The 26,235-nt window shown below is 44.9% G+C and overlaps 1 protein-coding gene across 3 annotated transcripts in view; it reads right to left on the bottom strand.

Annotated features, from left to right (window-relative positions):
• The window catches only part of FBXW4 (F-box and WD repeat domain containing 4), a 61,451-nt gene that overhangs the window by 5,622 nt on the left and 29,594 nt on the right, over positions 1 to 26,235 (bottom strand). For 2 of the 3 annotated variants that reach the window (XM_074545114.1, XM_074545116.1), the window contains one exon: positions 10,489 to 10,554. The exons of the other annotated variant lie outside the window; for it this stretch is intronic. In XM_074545114.1, the coding sequence (XP_074401215.1) occupies positions 10,489 to 10,554 (66 nt within the window). The remainder of the gene's footprint in view (positions 1 to 10,488; positions 10,555 to 26,235) is intronic. 3 annotated transcript variants of the gene reach the window in all.

Raw genomic sequence — 26,235 nt, 5'->3', positions numbered from 1 at the left:
TGTGGGTTGAGAGATTGAAGCACTCATGGTCTGAGCACCATGAGCAAGAGCAGTGGGGTTTGGCTGGCACAGGTGAGTCATCAGATCCACTCTGAAGTGAGACATGAGTGCTCTGGCACTCGCCCACCCTTCCAAGCACAGAGATCCCCTCCATCTGCCATTCTGCAAAGCCAGCAGAACAGACAGACATGCACACAGCCCTTATCAAGGCTTCTACAAAACCTTCTTCATCCTACAAGATGTATGTGTGGCCCAGAGTTGTAAGACACACAATAGAGGTATGAGGAGGAGTCAGCTGCCCTCCCAGACAAGAATCCTTGGATTACCTGTGAGATGCATAAGAATCTTCTGCCAGTTGCTCAGGCAGGAGCAAGGAGTTACTCCCAAGAGGTGAGCTACCCCAGCAAGCTCTAGGCAGCACCAGCAGCTTGGACCCTCAGCACCACCCAGGTGCTTCACTCCCAGTGTTTCTCCTTGCCTTCACACATCACTGCAGTGGTACCCAAGCATTTCAGCAGAGTCACACCACTTTTCCTCCCTCTGCTTACATTTCCATCCCAGGCAACAAAAATGAAAGAAAAGGCAACAAAAAAAAGGAAGCAGAAAAGAAAAGGATTGGCTTTTCTCTGCAGGCATAAAATGAGCACAGATACTTGCAACTTACTGCAGCAAAGTAAACCTTGCTTTGCTGGTTTGTTAATCAGTTCAGTTCTCCTGGCCCAAGAACAGGTCGGCCAAAGCAGCTCTCAGGTGGGATCTGCAGCCTTTGGAAACAGGAGCAGCTCTTTGGCAATTTACAGAGGCAATGTGGTAGTTGCTACAGTGAAGCACTTAACCATCTGGCACCAGGGGAAAATTTACTGTGCTCTACACTGGGGACACAAAAAAACCACCAATGTGTTCTGGCATGGGCACACGTAAGGTGAAAAAGATGCAGAACATGATTAGTATTTCCCCTTTATTCAGCAGATTAAGGTGTCTCTGGACAGCTATCACCATGCCAGACTAGGTCTATGTGCTGCAGCATACATAGCCATGCTGAGCCCATGCTGGGAAGGGAATTCTGCCACCACAACTCTTCTAGTCTTGGGATCACAAGTTAGTGCCCACAAATTGTCCACTCTTGGTTATCCCAAATAACCCCTCCCCTCAAACCTCATACCTGAACAGCTTCCCCCCTTTCTTGGGAGCAAAACCCACAGCTAATCCTTAATAACCCATAAAGGATCAAGATAACCCACGAACAGGCAACAGAACAGCAGTACCTACACCAGCACATCACCAATGGTTTCTAACAACTAAGAGAGACAAAGATACCTTCTCCATGAGGGACAGAAAGAGATGGCATAGCTATCTTGGACCTTTTCCCCAGCAGCAGCCAAACACAGCAGGAAACAGCCATCTTCTTTAATCGGTGGTCCCTTTTTCACCTAAACACCTTTCAAATCCCAGTAGGCTGATCCTCAGTACTTCAGAGGCCCTGTCCTTGTTACAGGCTGTGAAGGTTGCTCAGGAAGTGTCTGTGAAGACCAAGTGAGCCCAAACATGGAAGGACCACACCATGTCCCCACCCTGCCATGCCCGTCCAGCAGTAGCAAGTATCTGTTTCATTCCCAGGTCTTCTTCAGGGAAGCCAGGCAGTTACCTGTGCAGATGGTAGCAGCTTTGCTTGTCTTTGTACTGAACAGCCTGGGCCAGATAGTGCCCACGTTCAGTCCCAGTGCTGGGTGGCACCAAGAGAAACAACTCTGCACCAGTGGAGCTTGGAGAGGCAGAATCACAAATGTGACAGTGCAAGTCTTCTGGAAAGACCACTCTAGAGCAAGAACTCCCCATTTCAGCACTTTAACCACAAACCACCTGGGCCAATCCAGCACCTACAAACACACAAGTAAGCCTCAAGTGCTGAGGAATCTCATAATATTCCTAATTTTTCATACTTCCTGTTAAGCATCTAGATAGACTGAATAATATTGGCGCTAATCCAGTACCTGCCCACAAGGAACAGAGCCAGAGCAAATCCAGCAGCCTATTTCATCCCTAGTACAGGAAAGCTGTGTTGGCAGTAGGCTCCAGACACCTTGGTGATAGAACAAGATGTTTAAACCAAGTTGATGTGCCTGGTAAATCCAACTGATGAGTCCAACAGTGAAAGGCATTTTGTTCAGACACTATAGAGAATCCTTTGATCCATCTCAATCAATTTCCAAGTTCTTCAAGACTTCTAAAAATTACTTTTTAAATCAGATATTTATTCAGGATTTCCACATTTCACTCTTTCCTTCCCATGCTAGAAATCTAGCCATGAGCATAGCTCTCCTGATACCTCCAGAAGACAGGCAGCCCGGAAGCAAAGTAAAGGGAAGAAACAGTCTGGTTTCTTTAAGTTGTTGTTCTTTTTTTTTAAACAGCTTCAAGTTCTATTCCTTCTCAATCACTAATATGAAGACAAAATAAGGTCAGTCATGGCAGAGCCCAGATGGTTACTTTCCAGATAACCCATGGAAAGTTGCTTCACCAAGTTAAAGTTATACACGGCCTCCCAAGCCACTGTAACTATTTGCATGGCCATAAAAGCTCAGGATCTCCCCGAGAACTTTCTCAAAGTCAGAGTCCAAAAGAAGTCTGCACCTACCTCCCTGGAACCTGCCCATTTGCTGAGTATCTTGCCCAGCTGACTCCAGTGCACAAGAAACTACACTCCAAAAGCTGGAACGAAAAAACATTTTTCTCCCTACCCTCAATTTCTGGTGACTCCAATTTACTAGAATTGATATTATATAAATATGCAAACTCTAGGAAACTGCTGAATTTTGAACATCTGTTGAAAACAGAGATGTGCAAAACTGAGGACAATTCACTTGCTCTGGAATCCTCATCTGTGAACTGTGATCATCCACCAAAGAGAAGAATCTACTGCACATAAGCAGATGACTGTTCAGAAAGCAAAGAGAGCAGTAAACCAGTATTTCAGCCCAAATAACTATTTGAAATAAGACAGGTGGGAAACATATACTTAAAAAAAAAAAAAGGTATAAAGAGTCCTGTTCAGTTCCAAACACTGGGATATTTGATCTGAGTATCAAACAACAAAAAAGGAAAAAATCCTTTTAAAAATAATTATCCCAAGTGTAGCATTTGCACAATTTCTGTCACCCAGTTAGGAGAGTGCACCAAAACCAAAGGGAAGAGCTGAGCTGCTGTTCTTCTAGGTGCTTTGCAATGGCAGCTGAGGCACTGAGGAGATTCAGCAACTTATGCTAAGAAGGGAAAGGCTTGATCAAACAACATCTGTATTGCACACAGGGAGAAACAGATTCTTAGCAAAGTTATTCTTCTATCCTACCCCAAAGTTGCCCCTGCATTTAGACCAGGCTACTAATTCCTGCAGGGAGGTGTGGGATTGGATTGGGGAATTTTGAGGGAGCACCTTCAAGTGAAATGGCTCAGAGACGCTGTTTCAAGTAATTTTCAGGGCAAATGCCTCTCTCTGATTCCTCAGTGCAGCTGAAGGGACTCGAGGCAGTAGGGGGGAAAGACACCAACGACGGTCTGAGATTGTGTTGAGAGGAGAGACAGAAAAGGGAGTTTTGCCTTCTTTTCTTCTGCTTTCTCTGAATTGGCCCACACACATTTTAAATGGTCCAATAAAAAGATACAATTTCTTTACCTTTCCAGCTCTGGGACCCTGTGAGTTTTTGTTGTTCGGGTTCCCGTAAGGTTAAGTTCAGAGGATAAACTGACACACTGGGCTATGGGAAAAAGCCAGTTTCTTCAAATAAAGCCACAACGGTGCAAAAGAGACCCTGCTGGGGCTTTTATTTGGGAAAACAAACAGAAATGGCACCAAGCCCTTCTGCTTTACGAACCAATTTAACTATAAAACCAATGTTCTCCCTCTCGGGGGTGAGGAGGGGAGAGAGACAGGACATGACAATAGTCCAAAACCTTGAGGGGGAAAAAAAAAGAAGATAGGACAAAAAAGGTTGTCTATCCCCTTTTCTTTCTTGTCCACGGCTCCTTTTCTTAGCACACGTGTGTTCTTGTAAAAACGATTAGATTGCAATTTGTATAACATGGTGACCCCCAAATTCAGACATTTAACCCCTTTTCTCTGCAAAGAATGTCAAGAATGTCTTCTCTGTCTTTCTTTCCAACGGGAGGAGTAGGGGGGAATTCTCAAACTGTGATTTCTTGGAGGAAGAGAAAAAGAGGGAGGCGAGGAAAAGAAGCAGGGAATTCTCAAAGCCTCTCGCCTTTCGCCCCACTTGTGTGGGAACAGGCGGCTGTATTGCTCCCTTTCTGGACAGAGCTCTGCAGGTCTCCTTTACTGGGGAGACAAAAAAATTGAGAGTCCAAATCAAAACAAAGCCATCTGTTTAAATGAGCTACCACTAGCCAGTGACAGAGGGGGTTCTTCATTCACTCCTTCCCATTCTTCTCTCTTGCCTCTGTTGATTCTCTCTCAACCCAGGGAAAAATAAAGATTACTTTTGCTTTGGCTCAGAGGGATGAAACTGATTGATGTGCTTGGAGTGTCCAGCCCCCAACCATGCTCTCTGATTGTTCAGGGCCTTGTAAAGTTGTCATAAATATGCCTGAACAAGAGTTCAAAGGCCACAGCATGCCCTGAACATGCACACATCCAAAAGGGATGGCTGGCCTCATGGTCCTTTCTAGTGGGACAGGGCCAAGACTGCCATGGGGAAGAAAAGATTTAGGATAAACACCTGTATGTTCTTCCTCTTACAATGATTTTACATTTAGGTTAAGATGGACCAGAGCCCTCTTAACAAAAAGAATGGAGAAGATGCCCAGCTTATGTAAGAGACTTCAGAAACATAGTGTCACAAAACCAAAGCCCAAGCAGAAAGCAGTAAAGAACAACAAGGCCTCAGTTTTGAGAAAACATGCATACCATGGGAATACATTGCACAGACAAGACTGAAACTATCCATTATAGACAGGAGACAGAGTTCTGAACACAACAAAGTCTTCTAAAAGGGACAGTTATCCAAAAAACCATGATTTAAGAGGCTCCTGGCATCAGCAAGCTTTCTCCATAACAGGCTCAAGCTGGCCATAGGCCTGGAGTCCTGCTTCCAACAACACTCAAGATCTCAAGGTCTGGATTGGTCATTGTGATTTAAAACCGTATTCAGCCAAGACACAGATGCTGAGAAAGAAATGCAAGTCTGAAAGGAATAAGAAGCCTCTTTCCTACAAAACCTGGAGGAGCTTCCTTGGTGAAAAAAGACGCCTGGCATATGAATCTATAGAAAAGCAGGACTGGAAAGGGTATTCCACATCTACTGCATTTACTCTGCTGCTCCCCAAATCCTGTGAAACTGGCATCAGTGACAGGGTAACATTTGCTATTGCTTGTCTTTCCTGTTATCAGATATATGCACCCACTTCTCTGTGACTGGATAAATCCAGGTTAAATGTCTGGGTGAAACAGTCACCCCACACTTCTTGGAGTCAGTTACCTTTCCTTTTGATCTACCAACTCCAGTTCTGAATATATGTGCTTCCTTCACCCAACAGCTCCTTTGGTGATTAAATTAGAGGGTCTCAAACTTGCATAAACCTTGGAGTTCAAAGCTGAGGAGAGAATGCTCTTCTGCAGAAGTTATTTTAGAACACAACATTAAGAAGTCTTGAGCCAAGCCTCTACATTAAAAACTTCTATTGAAAACATTCAGCAAGACTTATAACCAAGAACTAGACCTGCAGATTTTCATTTCACTCACCTACTTCCACACAATTAAAAAACTGGAGCACAACAGAAGACTAAGTCAAGAAGGACTGGATTTAAACAGGAAATCATCAGTCGTGATCAGCTGACCATAGTGTTCAATGCTTTATGCTTCAACTCTCAAATTACACTTGCTGTTTAAGATCAGCACAGGGAGCACAAATTTTAACTCCATGGGCTCTGAAGAGCCACAGAAATGGATGCAGATCAACATAAGCTAAAAGTTGAAAAGACAGCAACTCATTCTTGCCCCGTCCACGGCCCAGACAGATGTAACCTAGCAATGGACCCATGGAAACACACTAGAAACACAGCAGCACATTAGCAAACTTCAGCCAGCTGCTTAAAGATGGTAACACTCATGCTGGCTCTTGGAAAGAAAGGGCACAGTGCAACAACACTACAGGCAGAACAGATTAGAAACCTGCTTAGCAGCTGCCTGGCTACCTCAGACTCCTTCCTAACCCTCTGCTGAGGGCACCATCCATACACCTGAATCTCCCTTCTCCTCCGCTCCCAAGTCCCTCTCATGAATCCTCTACCTCCCACCTCCCCAAAAGCTGCAGACATCAAAGGCACCTGCCTTCAACACCTGAAGAGCAGGGGGCCTGACAGTCAAGAAATGCAACTCTGTATCTTCCCCTTCCATGCACTATTTTTTTCTTCATCTCTTTGAAAAAGGTGGCAGAGATAAATGGAGAACAAAGAAACAAGAAAAAGCCTCAGCTCTGGCCCACACCCTGCCTATTACTTAAGGGGGAAGGAACTCTTCCGAAAGAGGAGGAAAAAAATGTGCTCCGACACAATGGCTCAAAAGGCCAGGCAGCAAACCGGGCCACTTTGTACTGCTAACAAGGGAAACCTAATTACAGGAAGAGGGCAAAGAGGGACAGATAAAAGGGATACAAAATTTCAACATCTGTTGCCATAAAGGGATAAGAAGTGGGGAAACACAAAGTGTCAGTTTGGTGTCAGTGACGGCATAAAGCTACTTTCAAAGGGCTCAGGAGCAGGAGAAAAACTGAACAAGAAATTAGAGGGTTCTTAAAAAAAAAAAAAAAAAAAAAAAAAACAGAAAACAAACAAACAAAATCCCCACTCTGCCAAAAATACCTTCAAAAGGGGGGAGGAGTTGGACAAAGACTGGCTATTTAAAAGGCAGAGGATCTGGGTGGCTTGCAGGGCACAGCTAACTTTGGTTGTTTTCAGAGCTCTTGTGCCCTGCAGCATGTCATGTCACAGGAAAGAACACTGTAGGATTTGTGCATTTAAAGTGTTTATAGCATGAAGACTACCATGTAAGACAGATCTTTGGTCCATTTCAAATATCAGGCTTTGCAGAATAACTCCAGGAGTTGCTGCAAAGAGACCTCTGGATTATTCTATCTTATGGAGAAGCATCCTTGAGACAGGGGCATTTGTCACTTAATGACATGCAAGACCACCCCAATAACATGGGAAGCAACAGTTCTCTGCAGGCAAATGACAAATGCTGGCCTTGGAGCTGTCAGTGGTGCATGACCCTCATCTTCCAAGGAGTTTAAACTCCCAAAGGCAATAGAAAGAAGAAAAAAGAGGAGGAGGATCTGAATAAGGTTTCCTTTTCTCTTGCTTGCCATTAAGTGGCTGTTCTGTTGAGCCACACACTCACACTGTCAAACAAGACAGGACGGTCTGAATAGAGAAAGGCAGAAGTAGCAGAGGAACCTGACCTGCAAGAGGGGCAGCTGCCATCATATCCTTCACTAAAGGAAGGACAAGGGTACTTGGAAGAGGACAAGGAGTCAGCAAGCTCTTATCCTTGATGCAAGGACACAGGTTAGTATCGTGTGGCCCATATCGCTCACTGTTCCCCTTGCAGGCCTCTAATCACTGAACTTACAGCTGCTTTTACATACACACACCTTGATCCAGAGTGGGAATTAGTGCACAGCAACTTCCCCACATCTAAAAGCAATCAGATGGCACAGGGTAGCATGTGAGGGGTGAGAGATGTCCTCCACAAGTGCAGCTAGCCAGCTTCAAAAGCATATGAAAAAAATCTAAATCCTCCTTCATTACAGGAGACAGGGCCAGGTGTAGCAGCAGCTGGAATTTCAGCCATCAGAGACAGTGTTTTGGCATTATGCAGTCATTCCCCTGCTTTAGACTCCCTTGACAATTGCTTGTTGCTGCCTGTTGTGGCTTTGATCCAATGCCATCATCTCAGCAGAGTCAGGAATGAAAGACAGTTGTGGGAGCGGGATGCAGCAAGAGGCGTTTCCTTTCCCCACTAAAAATTTCCTCTGCACCAAAACCAGTCAAGCCCTTTTCAAAGCACAGGACATATTTACAGGTGAAGACATTATCCTCTTCCTCTTGGAGGAATGAGAATGGCTGCCCCAGGGTCAGGCAACAGCGAAGGTCATAAATACAAAATGACCAACATTGACAAGCACCAGCCAAGGACTTATCTGGCCTGGAACTAAGATGATCAGTACACAAAAGGTTATTTAAGCTTTAAATCCTTCTGTAGCACGTTCCAGATCACAGCTGTTGGGTAAAAAGACCACCTACCCCATTGGAAGAGAATGGCACAGAAACTGTTGTACTGTTACTTACTCACCCCTCTGATGCAAAGAAAACTCCCCTAACTGAATTAGCTGATCCTGGACAGCACTAAACACCTCAGTGGTGCTAAGGATCCTCTGGTTTTCCAGAACACACCTTATGCATCATTCTACCCTTCCCAATTTTTTTTTTTTGACAGAAATTACCTGGATTCTGTTCTTAGACATCCTTGCCATGTTCAGCCTCTTCGGGGCAGCCTCTGAGCCCTTTTGTGGCCACAAGAAAAGGGTAAGCAGCGAACTCAGAGGCCCTGGCTCTGACTGCCAGATGTTTTCAGGACACATTAAGCTCAGGAGAAGTTTTTAAGTCCTAGGTGGCTCTAAGATTTTAAGTTTTCATGCCACACTCTCAATCCTGGAGTCTGACCAGGGAGACAACATTCAAAAGCCTCAAAGGAACAGAAGCATTCCCTACAAGATCCCTTCTGGCAGTCACTGGAGCCTTTGAAGATGGATCCAAAGCTCTGCTGGGAAGATGAACAGTTTATGGAGAGTCAAGACCTGGAAGGATAGCTCTGTACTCCCTTTCTATGAATAATAACATCAAGCTTCACATACTAGAGTCCCAGCCATGCTTTCTACTCAGCCTCCCACCCTGCAAATGCTGACGAATCTACCAGCTCACACACAGGTCCCTGCAGAGGAAAAGACCCAGTGGCATGGTGCATTCCAGCTGTGACAGGTGAAGAGGGAAGAATAAGTTTGACACTCTAGCCATTTCAACAGAGGCCCAGTGGCCTAGGTTGCCTTGGCTTTTTTATTTGCCTGTCACTCAGGCTTTTACGTTATTGAAAGATCAAACTCCGCTGTGCTTGTTCATTACCTTAATCCTATTTTCTACACAGCTTTATTATCTCTTCAGGCTTCCTTGGGAAAGGCTGTCAGAAAGGTTGGGGCAGGGGGGAGAGGGTTGCCCATCTCCTCACCCCTGTCAGATGCCTCTATTCAAGAACAGCCAGAAGACTTGATGGACAGGGGTATCACAGCACAGCCTGCATCCTTCTGGGGTACTCCAAAGGCACCACTGGATGGATCACTAAGAAACATGCACCATAAGTAATGCACTGGTGCTCTTTCCTGCTCCAGCTTGTAGGACGCATTGTTGGAAAGTTTTTTTGTTACTTCAGAGAAAAAAACTGCTGGTTTAAATTTGTATTTGATAGAGTTGACTTAAACAATCTAAACTATTTAAACTATAGATTAGAAGGTAACTGGTCTCAGACCTACCCTGTGCCCACACCAATCCTCCTCCATCCCCTTTCCCCAAATACAGCTCTACTAATATCCCTCAGGCCCCTTCTGCCATTGCTCATCTCACTCCTGACAGCACTCCTTTGGATAATCTGGGCTGTGCCACTCCTACCCAGAGTATCCTGGTCCTGGAAGGCAGGGCTGCCATTCCAATAATCCTGTGAAATATTTGCTATCTGTCCATCACTACACTAAGACCCTCAGGCTGAGAGTTTCAAATTTGTCAGCAGTTGAGTTCTCACATCAAGATTTGAGAACATTTCCCCAGTTGCTAAGGTCAGCACCTTCACCGAACAGGAACTACTCAAAGACCCCAAATCAGAGGCCACAGCAATTAACTTCCTCAGTGCTCATTAGGACAAAGAGAAGACAACGTGCCTAAGTCACTTCCATAGATAACCTGTTGCCACACATCACCTCTCTGAGCTACTGGAATTGCCAGGCAGGACAAGGTGACTTCAGAGCCTGTGTTTGCCTCTGGCTTCCCAGCACCAAAGAGAAATGGGTGAATGGGAGGATAAGGATCACCTTCCTCACCTCCTCTGGCTGAGGCATTAACAGAGACAGATGAAAAGGAGGGTGTAATGGGTATATTTTGACTGTATACAGGTAATGGGAAGAAACCAGGATGGCTGTGCCATCAACTGGAAAAGCTGAGAAGAAAAGCCAAGTTAGTGAACCAGAACCACCCCCCACATACCCCTTTCCACGCCAGTCTGCTTTGTCCCCCACTCCTCAACACATCTCATCTTCTATCATCCCTTGCCTATATTGACAACATGAATAATACCCTTTTGCAGCATTTCCAATATTGCATTGATATTCACTTTTCTTGTCAAGTCCCTCCCTGTAACCTGGAAGCTCACTCACCTCTCAAGGTCCCAGATTCTCAGAGGTGAGATGTGTCCACAGCAGGCTGTCCCTGTCACAAATGAGCTGTTTAAAAAAACAAAGAAACAAAAAAAAACACTTACTAATCCTCATGTTCTGAAGAAAGTGCATGAGTGAGACAGAAAACAGATTACAAGAAAGACTTTGAATTATGGTTCAAGATGATTTCAGCATGTGCCACCACATTTCACAAGGGACGGGCAGCAGCAAAGGCAGAGCTGCCAAAGGACTCTCACTAGCTGAGCTTCCCAGATGCAGCAGGTCACAACTGCAGAGAATTGGCAGGACATAAAATGTATTTGTAAATACAAAGGGAAAACCTAAACAGGAACATCTGTAAACAACATTTTCAAGTGGGTCAGTACAGAACTTAGCATGTTTCATATACAGTCAGTGCTGTAAGCTGCAGAAAGACCCCATGGAAAATTTACTGTTATTTCCTACTTCATGTCTCACTTCTGCTTGTTGGCAAATTCTGAGTACAATCATGGACTGGCTGCAGCATCACAGGCCTAAAGAATCACAGAATAGAGGTCTCTGGTCCAGCCTGCTCAAAGCAGGGCCAATTTCAAAGCTGGATCAGGTTGCCCTCCCCAGTGCTCAGGCACTCTGTTAGAGGCAGCAATATTTGGCTCCATTTACACCCTCCAGCAGGGCCCATTCCAAAGTCATCTTGGCAGTGCTACGTCCCTGCTGCACATGCTGGCTCCAGAGGTCACCTGACACCCACTGGCCTCATACTAGTTCATAAGACAGAACAAATCCTTAAAATCAAGCGTGAGGAACATGGGTGCTGTGCTGTCCAAACCACACTGCTTGTTTTGTGCCAGCTGCCCATTCTCAGTCCAAATAAGAGGAAGCAGCTCATCCAAGGTTTTCTAAGGAAGTTACAAATTATCTCTCACAAAGCCATATTTATTGCAGCTACTGAGAATAAAACGCCAAAACTACGTTTAAGTCAATGCAACAAGGATAGCATGAACACAGGAAATGGAACCTGCTTTAAATAAAAGCCATTTCAAGGCTTTGCCTAAAGAACTTTTGCAGTATGATACAGAGCTAACAGCTGAAACATGAAAGCAAAATAAGAAAACAATGTCATGTCTATAAAAATAGCAGTTAGAGTAGTTTTTAACATTTCTTTGATCCTCTACAGTATTCTTTCTTTGGTAGTCAAGGTGTCTGCAAGCTTCTATTGTACCAGGAATGGATTCTTGCAGCAGCCTTGACTTCTGTGAGAAGTACTACTGCTGCTGCAAGAAGGCACTCAGCAGCCAAGTGGTGAACACAGGCTTAACTCAATCGAAGCCAGAGAAGGACCAGATGGAAGCAAGACTGGAACTCAGGACTCCTTCTACTCCTTTCTCTGTGGTTTAGCTGAGCAACTGGTTTCTCCAAACAATAAGGCCAAAGCAGCACTGATAAAACACTCTGAAAAAGAGGCAAGCAGATAACATCAAACCATCAAACCACACCATGGGGGTGTCCACAAGTTCTGTGAGCTTATCTGCCCTGTAGGCTAGAAAAGGCCTGCAGAACTAGAGCTATTTCAAAGTGTCTCCAACCAGGATGTCTTACATGCAAAATTCCAGGTTCATTGGCAGTGCACATGCAATCAGCCAAAGCACCTGTAGCACTGGGCTGTCCCTACAGCCAGGTGCTGCAGAATGCTCACATTACTCTTCTCCATCTAAGTCCCTGACCAAAGTCTGAGAGTCTATGGAAAATCCAATTCCTGTTGCTGTGCAGCAGCCACCACGATCAATTAAGAAAGTGTCCAGCATGTCATCTTTGGAAACATGGTTTCTGCTCAATGCCTACCTTCTCTCCACCATAGTCCAGGACAGGAGGGAACATTTCTCTTTTGCCAATGTCACCCACCTCAGAGGAAAACAAGCAAAAGACACCTGCTTTGGCAGCTTGTCCGTCAAGCCCCATGTCTGGAAAGCAGCACTTTGGTCAGGAGGTTCCCCTGCTACAAAGCTAGGTGTTGGGTTTTGTCCCCCCCTCCCCAGCCATAATCCATTAATAACTACTAAAGTCAATTACTGTGGTTAGAAACACAATAGCAGTCAGGGAGTCAGTCAAGCAGGCAATTGGGTGCTTAAGATTTTTCTTTTGGGGGACAAACTGACTCTGTCCCAGCAGAGAACACTCTCACGTGGGAGACAGATCCCTTTGTGCAGAAGGTATGCACAAGGCTTTGATGGTTGCCACAGGTCTAAATTACCATGGAGGCACACCAACAGGGAGAAAAAGGTGGGAGGAACAGCTAGGTTTAATCCTCCCTCATGCTGTCAGTTCTGGACTTCAGCTTTCCCTCCTTGGTCCTTACCCCCCACTCCTCAGAGAGAAAAAGAAAAAAAAAAAAAAGAGAAAAAAAAGCATTAGATAAAGAGATTTTTCTCCAGCATCGAATACAGGCCTCAGGGCCACAAACAAGTCTCTTCTGGGTAAAGCTGACTCCATTCAGTCAACAGGAATTTTGTCTCATACTTCAGTGGGATCAGGTTTGCAGGCCTTATCTTTAACAGCCTGAGCCCATTAGCAAGCAAAGATAAGACTTCTCCCACAAGAGCAGGCCACCTTCACTGCAGCATTAGAATGCAGCATTCACAAGACAACATGCACAAGAAGAGGTACCAATGAGAAATTCTTGAAACCTGAGAGTGAACTGACCTTAAAGTCTGGATTCCAGGGCATGATACAGGGCCCCTCACCTTGAGTCTGATCTGCAGGCACACACCTTGAAGCCTCAGATGTCTCATAACTGGGAACCTCTCACAGGTGACAGTTTTACTTCAGGTAAAAGAGCAACAGAAGTCAGCTTTCCTATGTCTAAACCAACATGCAGATTGGAGGAAAGCATGTAAAGCTTGGCTCCGAAACTTCTGAAACTTCATTTAGTGTGGAAGATCAGGCTGAAGCCTTCTATCAGGCTTGCTTCTTTTGCATGTTGTCCTCACAGGGATCCCCTAGGAACTAAAACCAAGCCAAAAACCAAACCAGAAAGGCAAGAATTTTGCACAGCATTGAGATACACATACTTCATAAACAGCATATTTTTGTTGTCCAACAAACACAAGGAATCTTCCAACTCATCTGATACTTTGATGCCCTCTTTTTTTATTTGAAACTCCCTACTGACAGAGAGGAGAGGAATAAACAAGAGGGAAAAAAATCCCCAAAAACAACAGAACAACCAAGAGCCTGCCTCTCCAGAAGCCAGACCTTCTCTCTGTTGCAGAAGAGACGTTCATTAGACATCATCCCCCCACACTAGAAGCTGGGCCAGGAAATGAAAGAGAGCACACATCCTGGCAGTGCTGTTGGAAGAAATACAAGAACTCTCCATCTGACTGAACTGTGGTTGTTGAAGATCCCATGGCATTTCTGGCAACAGCAGTAGTGCTCTGGCTACACTCCAGCTGCAATAATCCCATAGCTGCTCCCAAGGTGCCAACTACAGTTTGACTCGTAGCATCCCTCTTTACCCCATCCTGGCCAGACCATTGCCAGATGTGAACAAACCAGAGGAACAGAGGTAGATGCCCATTAGTCCTTTTGGAAAGAAGCTGTTTATCTTGAGGCTTGGAAGCAGTATCAGCTCCAGAAACACAAGTCACATTGAACCACACATATTTTCCCCACGATCAACTCAGCCTCCAGAGTGGGTCCTGCTTGAGCTGGGAATCCTGCAATGCAAAGTCATTGAAGAAACCTGGGTAAAACAGGTCATTTCCCATCTCAATACATCTCTGTGCCCCAGGCTTGTGCCCTTCCCTGTACTGTAAACAGATTGCTTCTCTAGCTCTATTCTGCTCTTCAGGGATTTCAAATCCAGAATCTGCTTGACACGTGCAAGAGCCTGCTCCTTCCTCCTGGCGCTCTCCCCCGCCCCCTGGAATTGGACATCGTTGTTCCATTTTGGAAACTATTATATATGGAGACTCACTGGACTGGGAAACAAAGAAGTTATTACTTGACAGAGCCCTGCAGCTGGGAATGTGGAAGGTGGGGGGAGAAAAGGGGGAGAACCAAGGGAGACAGGATGGGGCGGTTGGTAGCAGTGTTATGGAAGCGATCAACAGAAAGGACAGCTCAAAGATGGGAAACATCTACTTTAAAAAGTCTCAAGTGAGATGAGAAAAGAAGGAGAAGAGAAAGCAAGTCCAAAAGGGAGATAGGAGAAGAGAGAGAGCAGTTGGTGCCGACGGTGCCGCGGGTTAAACGCACGGGTCTGTGGGTTTGTGTAGCCTTTGATTCAGCCCTGACACGCTTTGGCAAGGGAGGCCACCGGAGCTGTCAAATCCTTCACCAACGTGCCCATCAATTGTATTCAGCTCTCCCCGACCCGCACTGGCATTTTAATTACTGTTGGGTAAACTAATTTGTACAAATGAAGGCAACTCTGCCTAATAGAATATGCAAGCTCTCTGACCTCTGACAGGCGATGACACAAGATACAAAGGAGGCAGAGGAAGGCTTTTTATCAGAGCCTTATTACTCTCTATTACTCCAATTAGTTAAGCTCCAGTGCTCCTAATTGGGGGAAAAAATTGCAATTAAATCAATTTTTGATGGGCTGAAAGTGGGTTACCGAACCGCCCTGCCTGTGAAACACTGATATTATAGCAGCAAAGGTCAAAGTCTTTGTCGGCACCTGTGGGGCCCCCACCTCCCCTCTCCAAGCCCCTCTGTGCCCCCCCAACACACACACTCAGCTCGCCAAGGCGAATCATTAGAACATGTCATGTCTTATCGCGGCCGCCACCATCCCGCCAGCCTCATCAGTTGACATCATTATGAAAGGTAACTCCTCCAGCATGAATACAGTGCTAAGGTCACACAAACTTGATGGAGCCCCTGCTGAAGAGCAGATGCAACAGTAACAACATTGTGAAGGGGAGAGGAGGAGGTCAGAAACCCAGCACAGAGAGTTTTGCCACCTCCAGGATGAGACTTCTCCAACAGACCAGATCCACACAAAGGGAGGGAGACAGAGTGCAGGGGAGCAAGTGCTCCTTCTGCAGGGGCATTTAATTTGCAAGGAGAAAAAAAAAATAGCACAGCATCAGTTTAGCGTCTTCTTTACGAGCAAGCAGGTACCACAAATATGCAAGAAATCCCATCTGCCTTAGATTCAGGCAATGCTGGACAAACCCAGGACTGGGTGGTCATGCTGGGCTGGTGTTGCCCCTTCACTGTCCTAGACCAGTTTCTTTAGCTGTACTTTGTACTTCTCACAGGATGACCAGAGACCTGAACCAAGCATCTTCAGTATCTCAGAAGTCAAGACAGCTGGATTATATGTTAACATTCTGTAACCATAAATTCAACAAAAATCAACAGGTAAGACAGCACCTAAAGCTCACCCTGAGCAAGCAGAAGATACCCACTGCAGCACAGCCTCACCTTTGTTGAATAACCTTCCCAAAAAGACCCAGCAGCTGAAGGCAAATAGCCAGGCTTGTTCCAGAAACAGACTGGAAAGCTCTGGCAGGTTTGCTGCTGCTTCTTTGAGCTCACGTGCATGCTACAGCATCCCCCAAGGCACCAGTCAACTCAGAGTTAAATTATGCTCCTGATATACCTCATAAATGTCACACAGAGAAGGTACAGAAGAGCTCTGCCACACCCCACCATGGACTCAGCACAGAGAGAAAACAAAATGCATAGAGAACACCATGAACCCTGCAACACTGACAACCACTACTGCTCCAAAAGGAAATCCTGTGCTCTTGCAAGGAGCACCAATGACACATGCATGAACAGATGCTCTAATAACTCATTCATATGCTACCTCAAGTGGACCACTGAAAAGTGTCTTTCCCCAGAAAGACAGCATTTACATTTTGTCCTGAAGGGCACTGCAGAGATGCTGGATTGAAATATGAAGTCACATCTGAGACAGAACTCCAGCTCACAAGATAGAAGAAATGCTCATGTCACTTCCTCCCATCTCATACACTTCATGACTCATGACAGAGGGAACATCAGCTTCACCTCTCCAACCTTCCTCCTTGGCCTCTAACTTCATGTCTTCCTCCAGATTTCAGAGATACTCAGGCTGAAGAGCAAAAAAAGCTTTTCTTATTCACATAAGCCCAATTCCTGGCATGGTAGACAGATCACTCCTACTCTAGCAAGCTGCTTTAGCAGGTGTCCAACTTAGACACCTCCATCCTGCCTTCACTTCTTTGCAGTCTCACCCCATACTCTGTGCCCAAGTTACCTGCAACCTTGATCAGTGTCCCTTCAGCAGCCCTGCAGCAGGTAAGTTCTGTGAAAACAAGCCACCAGATAGAGAGCACAAGTCTCATTTCTGGAAAAAAACTGAGCTCAATGACATAAAGGCAAAGATTCCAGAGAGGACAAACACATGCACACTCTTCCACACTACAGTATTGAATGAAAAATACCCTTGATTAGAAACTACCACAAAACAGTCCTGATGTTCCTAGGCCTGTTCACATCTAAATATCAATGCTTTCCCCAACACTCCACATGACACACACTTTTAGCAAGAAACAAATGTTCAAAAGAGGACTACATTCAGATTAGCTCTATAAGAGTTGATTTAGGATCTTGAGTGTTCCTGTACAAGAGGAATATTGGAACAGTGCTTTTCACAATGCTGCTGTCATTTTTCAGAACTTCAAACAGAACTGCTTTTGTAGCTGCAAGTATTTGACATCAACCTGCTATTTTATTAAAAGTCTTGAAAATCTATTTTTAACAATGCAAAATACATATTTACATGCTATGTCTAACAATCTTTATCTTTCCTCATTTCCCAAACCTCTGGGCTTGCCAGGCATGGAGTAGTTGTTCGTGCAGAGGCCTTTGTATAGAAACTCCTTATCACTCTTGAGACCAAATTTAAATCCCAAATGATGCTCAAGTTATTACTGTGATTACAGGAAAAAAGAGACTCCTTAGCCATAAGAGAAATTTAATCCAGAACATAATTCAGGCACTGATCTGAATAACTTGTACCAAAAATCAAAGTCCGTGCCAAAACTGATTTGTCTGTGCATGCCTACTAGGCCTTTCTGTGAGCAGAGCTCTCTGCAGGCAACCACTGGGGTTACATCTTAGAAGCTGAATAATAAAGAAAACATGACTCAACTGAGAAATCACTTCTGAGTCTAAAATCTGGGCTGTGCAAGAGATACAGCTCTCTATTCCGACAACAGAGAGCTTTCTGAGAAAAAAGAGAAGGGGAGAAAAAAAAGAAGAAAAAGGACAAAATCTAGGGACTTTCAGGTCAGTTTGAGACTAGGGAATTAACACCACTACAGCACAGTTACATCAGCTTATCAGTAATCAGAACAAAATCTCAAAGAAAATATTTAATGCTCAGAAGCTATAACATTAGAAATTCAAAGAAAGTGGCTACTAAGGTACATTTGTGTTTTGAGGAGTTAAAGGTTTATTTGGGTTTTTTGTTTCTTTTTCAAGTGCAGGTGAAATAACCACATCTGGTGTCTCAACTTCCTTACTCACACAAAGCATTGTCCCTTCCAACATCACTACAGAAATCTCAGCCATCTGTAGCAACTTCATCCTATGCTCTACTCTTGCTCTACTCCCCAGAGCAGCCTTTCAAACACCAATGGGCAACGCTCCTGAGAGGTACCCACCAGACAGCAAGCTCTACCTCCAACTGCTGCACACGCCATCTGCAACACAGTACACAGGAGTTGCAAGATAACTTCATAAAATCTCCATCTTGAGAAAATTCCCTGGGTTTTTTGGAATTAATTTAAAGGAAGGAACAGGTGGAGCTGCTGACTGAGAAGCAGAAAAACATGATCCCTGGATGAGATAAATGCACAGTATGAGACACTGGACACCATTTGTACCTACAGACTGTCATGTACCTTGGGCAGATCTCTGAGGGCCTGGCATTCAGTTCTCACCAATCTGCACACCCACTTCCAGCCCTCACACCCATCACATTTCCCCTCTCTACTCTGGTCAGTACTGTTTTCCTTCACCCTCGCCCCCATGGGGAAGACACCCTGAGCTCAATCCCCCCCCAGACCCAGCAGCCCCCTTGAGCTGTGGGCTCTGGGCCCACACACAGCCTTACAAGAAGCTCTGAACTCCAGCCCTCACTTCCTCAAAGCCTGCCCAGGTGTAAAGCTCCAGCGATTCCTTTTTCTTTGCCATTTTCCCTCCCTCCTCCCTCTCCTCCTAGCCCCACCAACATTTTCAGGCCACACAGTGAGCAGGGAGGCTGGAGTACATGAGGACCACTGCAGCAGTCGTGCTGTTTTAGGCCCCCCCAACTCAAGACAATTTCTAAGAGCCATTTCTTATCCTCCTCTCCGTGAAATGATTTCTGTTAATTGCCTGGTGGGAATCAGTTATAGGTGGGGGAGACTCTCCCCACACACACACCCTGGCCCCTAATTGGCTTATTGAAGTTTTAACGGGGCTTTCACCTGGAGAAGCTGGTAATTATTCCCTTCATTCCCCTCTTGCTCGTACCTGTAGCTTCACACTTGGGGCCTGCCTGGCTCCACAGGGGGGACTTTGTTCCCTCTAACTACAGGCCCCACACAAATAGGCCCAGCAGCAGGAAAACAGGCAAAGTGGTAATTTTCAGCCTGGCGTAATTAGCCAAGGTTCTTTCAGCCCAAACTGCTGAATGGGGAGAGGGCTGCTGGGGAGGGTGCGCCATGTGGGAATGGAGGACTGGGCAGACAAAGAGCTCTCGGGGGCTCCGATGTGGGCCAAGCAAGAGGAGGGGAGGGAGCGGGGCACTGCGCCTGGCACAGCCGGGCACGGCCAGCACTGGGACACTCAGCCCGGGGCATCCTTCCCCAGGCTGTGCAACAGGCCAGTGCAGGATGCCAAAAAGCCAAAAGTAGAGGAGAAAAGAGATCCAGCGATGCACAACAGAAGCATGTGAAGGGGTGCGATGCATGACGCATTCTTGAAGGCCTGGTGCAGCCTATGCTCCCAGGACAGGATTTCTAGTCTAGTACCTTCACACTGAGATTTGGAAAGGCAACAGACCCAGGGAGAATAAGCTGGACAGTGCAAGTCCTGAACAGGATAGCAGGAACTGTGAGAAGGACAGAGTGAGGACTTTTATTGCTGAGAAAAATCATCAAAAAGTCAACTCCTCCAGCATCTGCTCCAAAAGTCAGACAACAACCATAACCAGGAGGACAGCAAAAAAGGCTCCAGGTTCTCTTTTTGCTGAGGCATCTCCCATTAGCAAACCAAAACTGTTTTTCATAGTGGGACTTCACTTGTGTCTCTCTTTCTGCTACAAGGCTCTGGTTTTGCAAAAAACTACCAGGAAACCTGCTCCACATGGGTTCAAAAAACCTGGCCACCAGCGTATCGCTCCTGTGTTAAATCAGACTGATGTCAGATGTCCCACAAACCAGAAACTGGCATCCTGCGTATGGCAGGCTGCCTCTGCTGATCCTCAGAACTTGTTAGCATCTACACTTTTTTTTTAATTACCACCATTACCTTCAGGATAGAAATGCTTGTCCTGACTTGTCAGGTCTTGTAGACAAGTTAAAGCTGCTGCTCAGCTGGATTAATCATCACAGCTTCAGTGCAATGGGGTCTGGGAGACTTTTTGTTTGATTTTAAAGTTTTAAAAACTTCACCTTGTGTCTCTTATGATTGCAATATCCTACCAGAAAGCAAGAATTGTCATAATCTAAAAGCTTGGTCCTGATTCTGCAATGAAGACCAGGTGAAGACCCAGCAGGGAAGTGAAAAGATGCCACTATTATCAAAGGACAGGTACACTGGAGTGCTGAGCAAGCCCTAGGAGATGATGCAATTACAACAATCCTGACAACAAGGAAAGGAGACCCTCAGGGACTCCAATTGTAGGGAGGGAGCACGCAGGAGGCACAACCCCCAGGGAACAGACTTTTAATTTCTGAGCTGCCTAAAATACAACAGTGACACAATGCTGCAGCAGGTTGCAAACTAGAGAAACAAATTGCCTGGTTCAACCCCATGATTCTGGTTTCTTTTCAGGCCATATCTATTTCTATCACATTTTATGAAAGACTCTTCCAGAAAGGATCATTTTTCAATTTCAATCCTATTTATTTCAGCCTCACCCAAGATGCCTTAAGTACTTGTCACAGATAGAGGAGGTCAGGCAGATACTACGTGCCTTTGACCCATCAATTCTCAAGACCTTTCCTTAGAACAACTTTTGACACCTCTGGACAAAGTATGCTTGCTGTGAAATCCATGCCAGCATCTGAGCAGCAGACACCAAGAATAAACAAAAGCAGGCCCATGACCAATTTCAAGCCTGTGCAGAAAAAGAGAATGAACATTCCCTGCACCAGTGGGAAAAGATATGTAATGTCATCTCTGCTCACATTTTATCACAAACCTTATGTGGTCCAGGGCTTTTTCTTCTTATAACCTCACACCCTACAAGAGGACATGTGGAATTGATTTCATATTCCAGCTGTCACTGCTTTGGAAAAAAAGTCTAAATATTTGCTCATGTATAGAAAATGCTTAAAGAATCATAATGCAAAAGAAGAAAATCTCTTCTATTTATAAAATACCACCTTTCTATTTTTTAAGGTCTGGGACTGCCAAGACCAATCCTAGTATTTTTTCAGATGTGACTGGCAAAGTTTTCAGTTAACAAGTATTGTTTTAAAAATGCATGCATATATATATAGAATGACATTTTATATAAACTTTTCCATTAGAATCTATGACAGAAAATTACTTTTCAATAAGCAGCAATCCATGCATGCCAGTGAGGTCAGGGGGAAGGGAGAATCCTTTCAGGTCTGCCAGAACAACTAAAAATCAAGAATGCTTCAGTTTAAAACTGGAGGTGGAAGGAATCTCTTTTACGAGTGCCATAAGCCACAAATTATTTTTGTCTTTTTCCTTTTGCCATACAGACACACATATAATAAATTCAAACTCTAATATTTAGGAGAATTTTGAAAAAAGTAATCAGGATGGTGAGGAAGAAGAGGAGTCAAACATATACTTTCCTTATCTTAGCACACAGGGCAGCAGTTCTTTCTTGATACCATGCAGAGGCTGTACTTGTTCATGCTTTTAGGGGAAAGAACCCAAATCACAAAAACCTCTGCCCTGTAATATTCAAGCTATTTACAAATTAAGTCTAAGTGAGTTCTTCATCAGGGGATAGGGAAATAATACTCAGAGGGTTTTAAGAAGTCAAAGATCAGAAAAGGTGAAAGGGATGTATATGGAGCACATGCTACACACAGAGAGGGCCAGGACACTGAGGCATGGAGACACAGGTGCTCTGTGGAGGAGGGAAGCAAAGCCTCATCTGGGTTTAACTCAGCCATGAAATGACTCCTAGAGCTTTCCTGTGCTGATCACTCCAGTCCTGACACGGACACGCTTGCAACAACGTTAATCCATTTGCCCCCAAAGCTCTGGGCAGCTTCCACCTCCCCAGTTCTCCACAATATGATTTGCCTCAGGGTTTTCATACTATGTGTTTGGAGCATGTCACCTCTTCAGCCCTAAGCAACCAAGATCCTGAATAAAACCCCTCCTCCCCATCTGCAGGTTCAGGGCATGCTTGGTTGTGAGCAAGCACCAGAGTGAGAAATCAAACCTGGCAGTCAGGCCAGAAAGCTCCAGCCCTTCATGCAGAGAAAGGCATACAAGGCTTCATTAACAGATTAATACACATCTAAGGCATAAAGATGTTTAGTGGCCACCTCCCACACAGATCACAAACCACCCAAAAACTCGCTGGAAAAGTTTTGCAGAAGCCAGAGTTCAAACCATGCTGACATCAGTAAGGTACAGTTTCACAGCACAGATTATGACCTTCAGTATATGTAATCAGGCTGGGCTGCAAGGCAGGATAAGAATTATTACATTTCACTGATAACTGAGATAAGCCAGATGAAGATAGGAAAGTGATCAGGCAAAAGAGATGGCACAGATATAGGGAAAGGATAGGAAAAGAAGGTGAGCAGTAATTTATTACAATGCTTTATGTCAGTATATTGGGGGGAAACTACACATAAAATGGTATAAAAGGGAAAGGATTGCCTTAGAAAGGACTGAGAAAAAGACTCTTTAGGCACACATGCCAAGTCTGCATTGGAGCAGAGGATTCCCTAACATACATTGTCCTTTGATGACAAAAATATCTGATAAAGTGATATTAAGTACCACACTGCCTCCTGCCCCTCAGTAAGCTCCTGTCCAGGTGAAGCAGGACAACCTGCTGGCAGTCAGTCCTCTAACACTTCAAGGAACAGAAGTCTGGAAGCTTTAAATGCATAGGCAGCTTTGTGGGCAGGAGTGTGAAACCACAGTTTCCTCCTTTCTTTTCCATTGCTTGCCCTATTTCCATGTGCTCTGAGAATTCAGGAAGTCACATCCAAAAACACAGCTATTAAAAGAACAGTTTCTACTTGTTAAGTCAAACACCCACACAAAGGAATGCCAAAACCAAGCTCAATCACACTGAAATGAGCACATTACTCAAACACCAGTATTTGATTCTGCGGCCAGTTACAAGCGTCCCAGTCTAAACTGACACTCATCTTTTATCATGTGAATACATAAGAACCAATTACATGGCCATCAATTCATGTTGGGCTGCATCTCTGTGGGCTCCAATCACAGGCTGCCCTGGGAGGAAGTGATGAGCTTACCACAGCTCAGGGATGCCTGAACTCCACTCCAAACAACAACTGGCCAGCAAGTTGTGGCTTGCTACTGCTTCACACAAGGCCATTGATATTAGAGTTGGGGTAGCTTGGGAAAAATATTAAAACTTTAAACAGAGCGAAGGGTATCCAGAGAGAGAAATTATTCACTGTATAACCACATAAGACAATCAAGCAAAAGGTTTAAAAATGGAACAACATGTTTCTTCTTCAGGACACAATACTGAATTTGAAAGGAGCCTGTGAAGCCCAGAACATTAACAGGTTCAGAAAGAAGAGATGAGCTGCTCACAGAGTTATCTTCTGCAAATATGAAAGAAACATTGGTCCAGATGAAAACTCTAGACAGGGAAACCCTAACCTCTCCTCGTTGGAAGCTGGGAAGGAATAGGCAGGAAAAGAACTTTTGCTCTTGTTTCTTACCTTCTCCATAGACATTTACTACTGACCAATGCTGAACACCAAATGCTGGGGTAGAAGTATGCTGGACTGACCCACCATGGCCAGAAGCAGAAGAGAAACACTCACTTTTGTCAAGCCATGGCCCATCGAGTTCACTTTTTTCATCTCTAGTGGTACTGGCCGATGCTGCTCAGGAAGAACATGTAAGCTTGGCAACCTTCTGTGGTCATTCACTTTGCATCCACAGTTTCTGTATTAAGGATTTTAAAGAGTGTATCCCCATCTAGATCTTCATTATGTACCTGTTATCCATTAATTTACAAAATCACTTTCAAAACTGCTGGCATCATTCACCTCCACAACCCTCTGCTCTGAGACCATCAGAAAACAGATGTTAAAGAAACATTACTGCTTTTCTAATATCTGGAGCAGGCTCCCTTGCTTCTCCACTGTCAAAGAGGAGAAAATCCAGGGGAAGTGTACAGAAAATGAAAACATGCTCTAGGCCAAGACAGAAAATCAGACGCAAGAGAGAAACTCTTCAATCAGACAGTCCTGCTCCATCCTCATCCCTCATTAAATCAGCCTGAACAGCCAAAGCAGGTCACTGAACAAAGCACAGGTGTAAAGCTCAACACAGCTGCACCAGAAGGAAGAGACCAAGCACAGTAATAGTAGCAATTGCTGCTTGACCCAGCTCAGTCTGCAATTGCTGCTACTGATGGGTTCACTTCTTTCAGGGGTGGGGAAGAGGCACACAGATTTCTTCTTCCCCTGAAAAAAACCTAAGCTGTTGGGTTCCAGCTTGCAAGACTCTTCAGCCCCCACAGTAATAAATCTTTGGCACTATAAATCACCCTGGTACAGGTCTCTCTTCACAAAGGAAATGGGCTCTCTCTTGTCATTAGCTGCCTGTGTCTACCAACCATGGCAGGGCCTCATTCAAGTCCTCTTTGATGGACGGTTAGACTTAAAGGAATATGTACTTCAATCTCAGAGGGGAAAGAACAAGAATTTACTAATTAGACAGGGCAATGCCATTAAAAGCTGGCTTTAATACCTGGTCACAAATTAGCCCTGCACCTGCTAAGTGTGAGGATGCCTACAAAGCAGTAAGAGTACATCCCACATGTGGGGATGGTGAATGGAGCATCATGAGCCCACAACACCTCTTCAGGGCAAGAAAGTGGTTGCAGTGGTTGTGTTCCATGCAGTTGGGAGGGAAGGTAGAGAACACCTGACAAATCCTAGATAATGAACCACAGAACACAATACAGGCAACACTGCACAGAAAGAACAGACTTTCCACTCTGCCTTCCAGTCTGTAACAGTCTCACACTGCTCTGAAAAGAAACCAGAGGCAATGGAGCCAAGAAGAGAGCCAGAGCCACACAATTCCATCCACGTTTCCAGCGTCCGATTCAACTCACAGCAGAGATTCAGGATGCCAGCAAGCCAAGGAAACTGAAGATTAGCTACAGGCAAGAGGCACTCTGGCATGCTCCATTTGAAAGTGTATTAGCATTCAAGCCAGATACACACATAGAGGAGAAATTCCCCTTCTTCAGAGGAACTGGTTTCCCTTCAAGGATGACTATCTTGTGTTACTCATTTGCTCCTCTCCAAATTTCAGCCTCTCTGGTCCTGTTCCCCTCTTGCCTTATTTTAAACAGTCTGCCAAGCATCTTCTGTGAGAACTGAAGTGGCAAGGAGAATGTTGCAATGGGAGACATCATCCTCCTGATATGTGCCAGACCTAATATAGGAGAAGCCCATCTCTGAGCCATGCTTTCATTTTTATCACTATTTTCTCTAAGCCTGAAGATATTCCTGGGGGCAACACTATGTTCAGTGTCAAAATGTCAAAGTTCAGCAGTAAGTGATAAGTCAGAGATTTACATTTATGACTTCTGTAAATTCATATCATCTGCAACCTCACCCCAAGCACATGGATGACAGAGCCTGCCCAGGATGAAGGCAGTGCTGCTGCAAACATCTCCCCCTCTGCCAGGAAACACCTTCTCTGTAGACAGAACCCTTCCTTCAGCAGTTTCCTAAAATCCATATTGATATACTCATGTATTCTCTCTCCTGAGCTGGAACAGAAAAGTTTGTAACTGTAGATTGGAAGAGCAACATACATTGCATACCACACTCCTGAAGAAAGTATGCTTTTCTCTTCTTCATTCTCCCCCTTCTCCTCTTCCCCCTAGCCTTTCCTGAGAGCACTGACTGATAAATAATCCAGTCCATGCTTGGAAAAAAGAAACTGTCCCCCTCTACTTCTAACCAGCAAAACCTTGTCCCTTGAATTCTCTTTGAGTTACTCCTTGCCCCCATTCACACATACAGATGTGCATATAAAGCACATCCATGTCTGCCTGTACCTCAAGCTGGCACAAGCCATTTGGATCACAAAGCTGTGCACAAGCCCCAAAGCAGCCACCAGACATTCTGTGCTGGAAGTTGGCCATTGTCTTCCCAGAGATATGTGCGAATTTCTGTTGGATACAATAGCTCTAGTTATAGTAGAATCAGGCAAACACACATTAAACAAGAGTTTTGTGCAGCATGGGCTTGATATGCAGTATAAAACAGGCTTGAATTGACTCCATTGATCATAATCAAA

The sequence above is a fragment of the Zonotrichia albicollis genome, chromosome 7 (genome assembly GCF_047830755.1).
Source record: "Zonotrichia albicollis isolate bZonAlb1 chromosome 7, bZonAlb1.hap1, whole genome shotgun sequence".
Classification (NCBI taxonomy): domain Eukaryota; kingdom Metazoa; phylum Chordata; class Aves; order Passeriformes; family Passerellidae; genus Zonotrichia; species Zonotrichia albicollis.
This window is presented reverse-complemented; position numbering and strand designations above follow the sequence as displayed.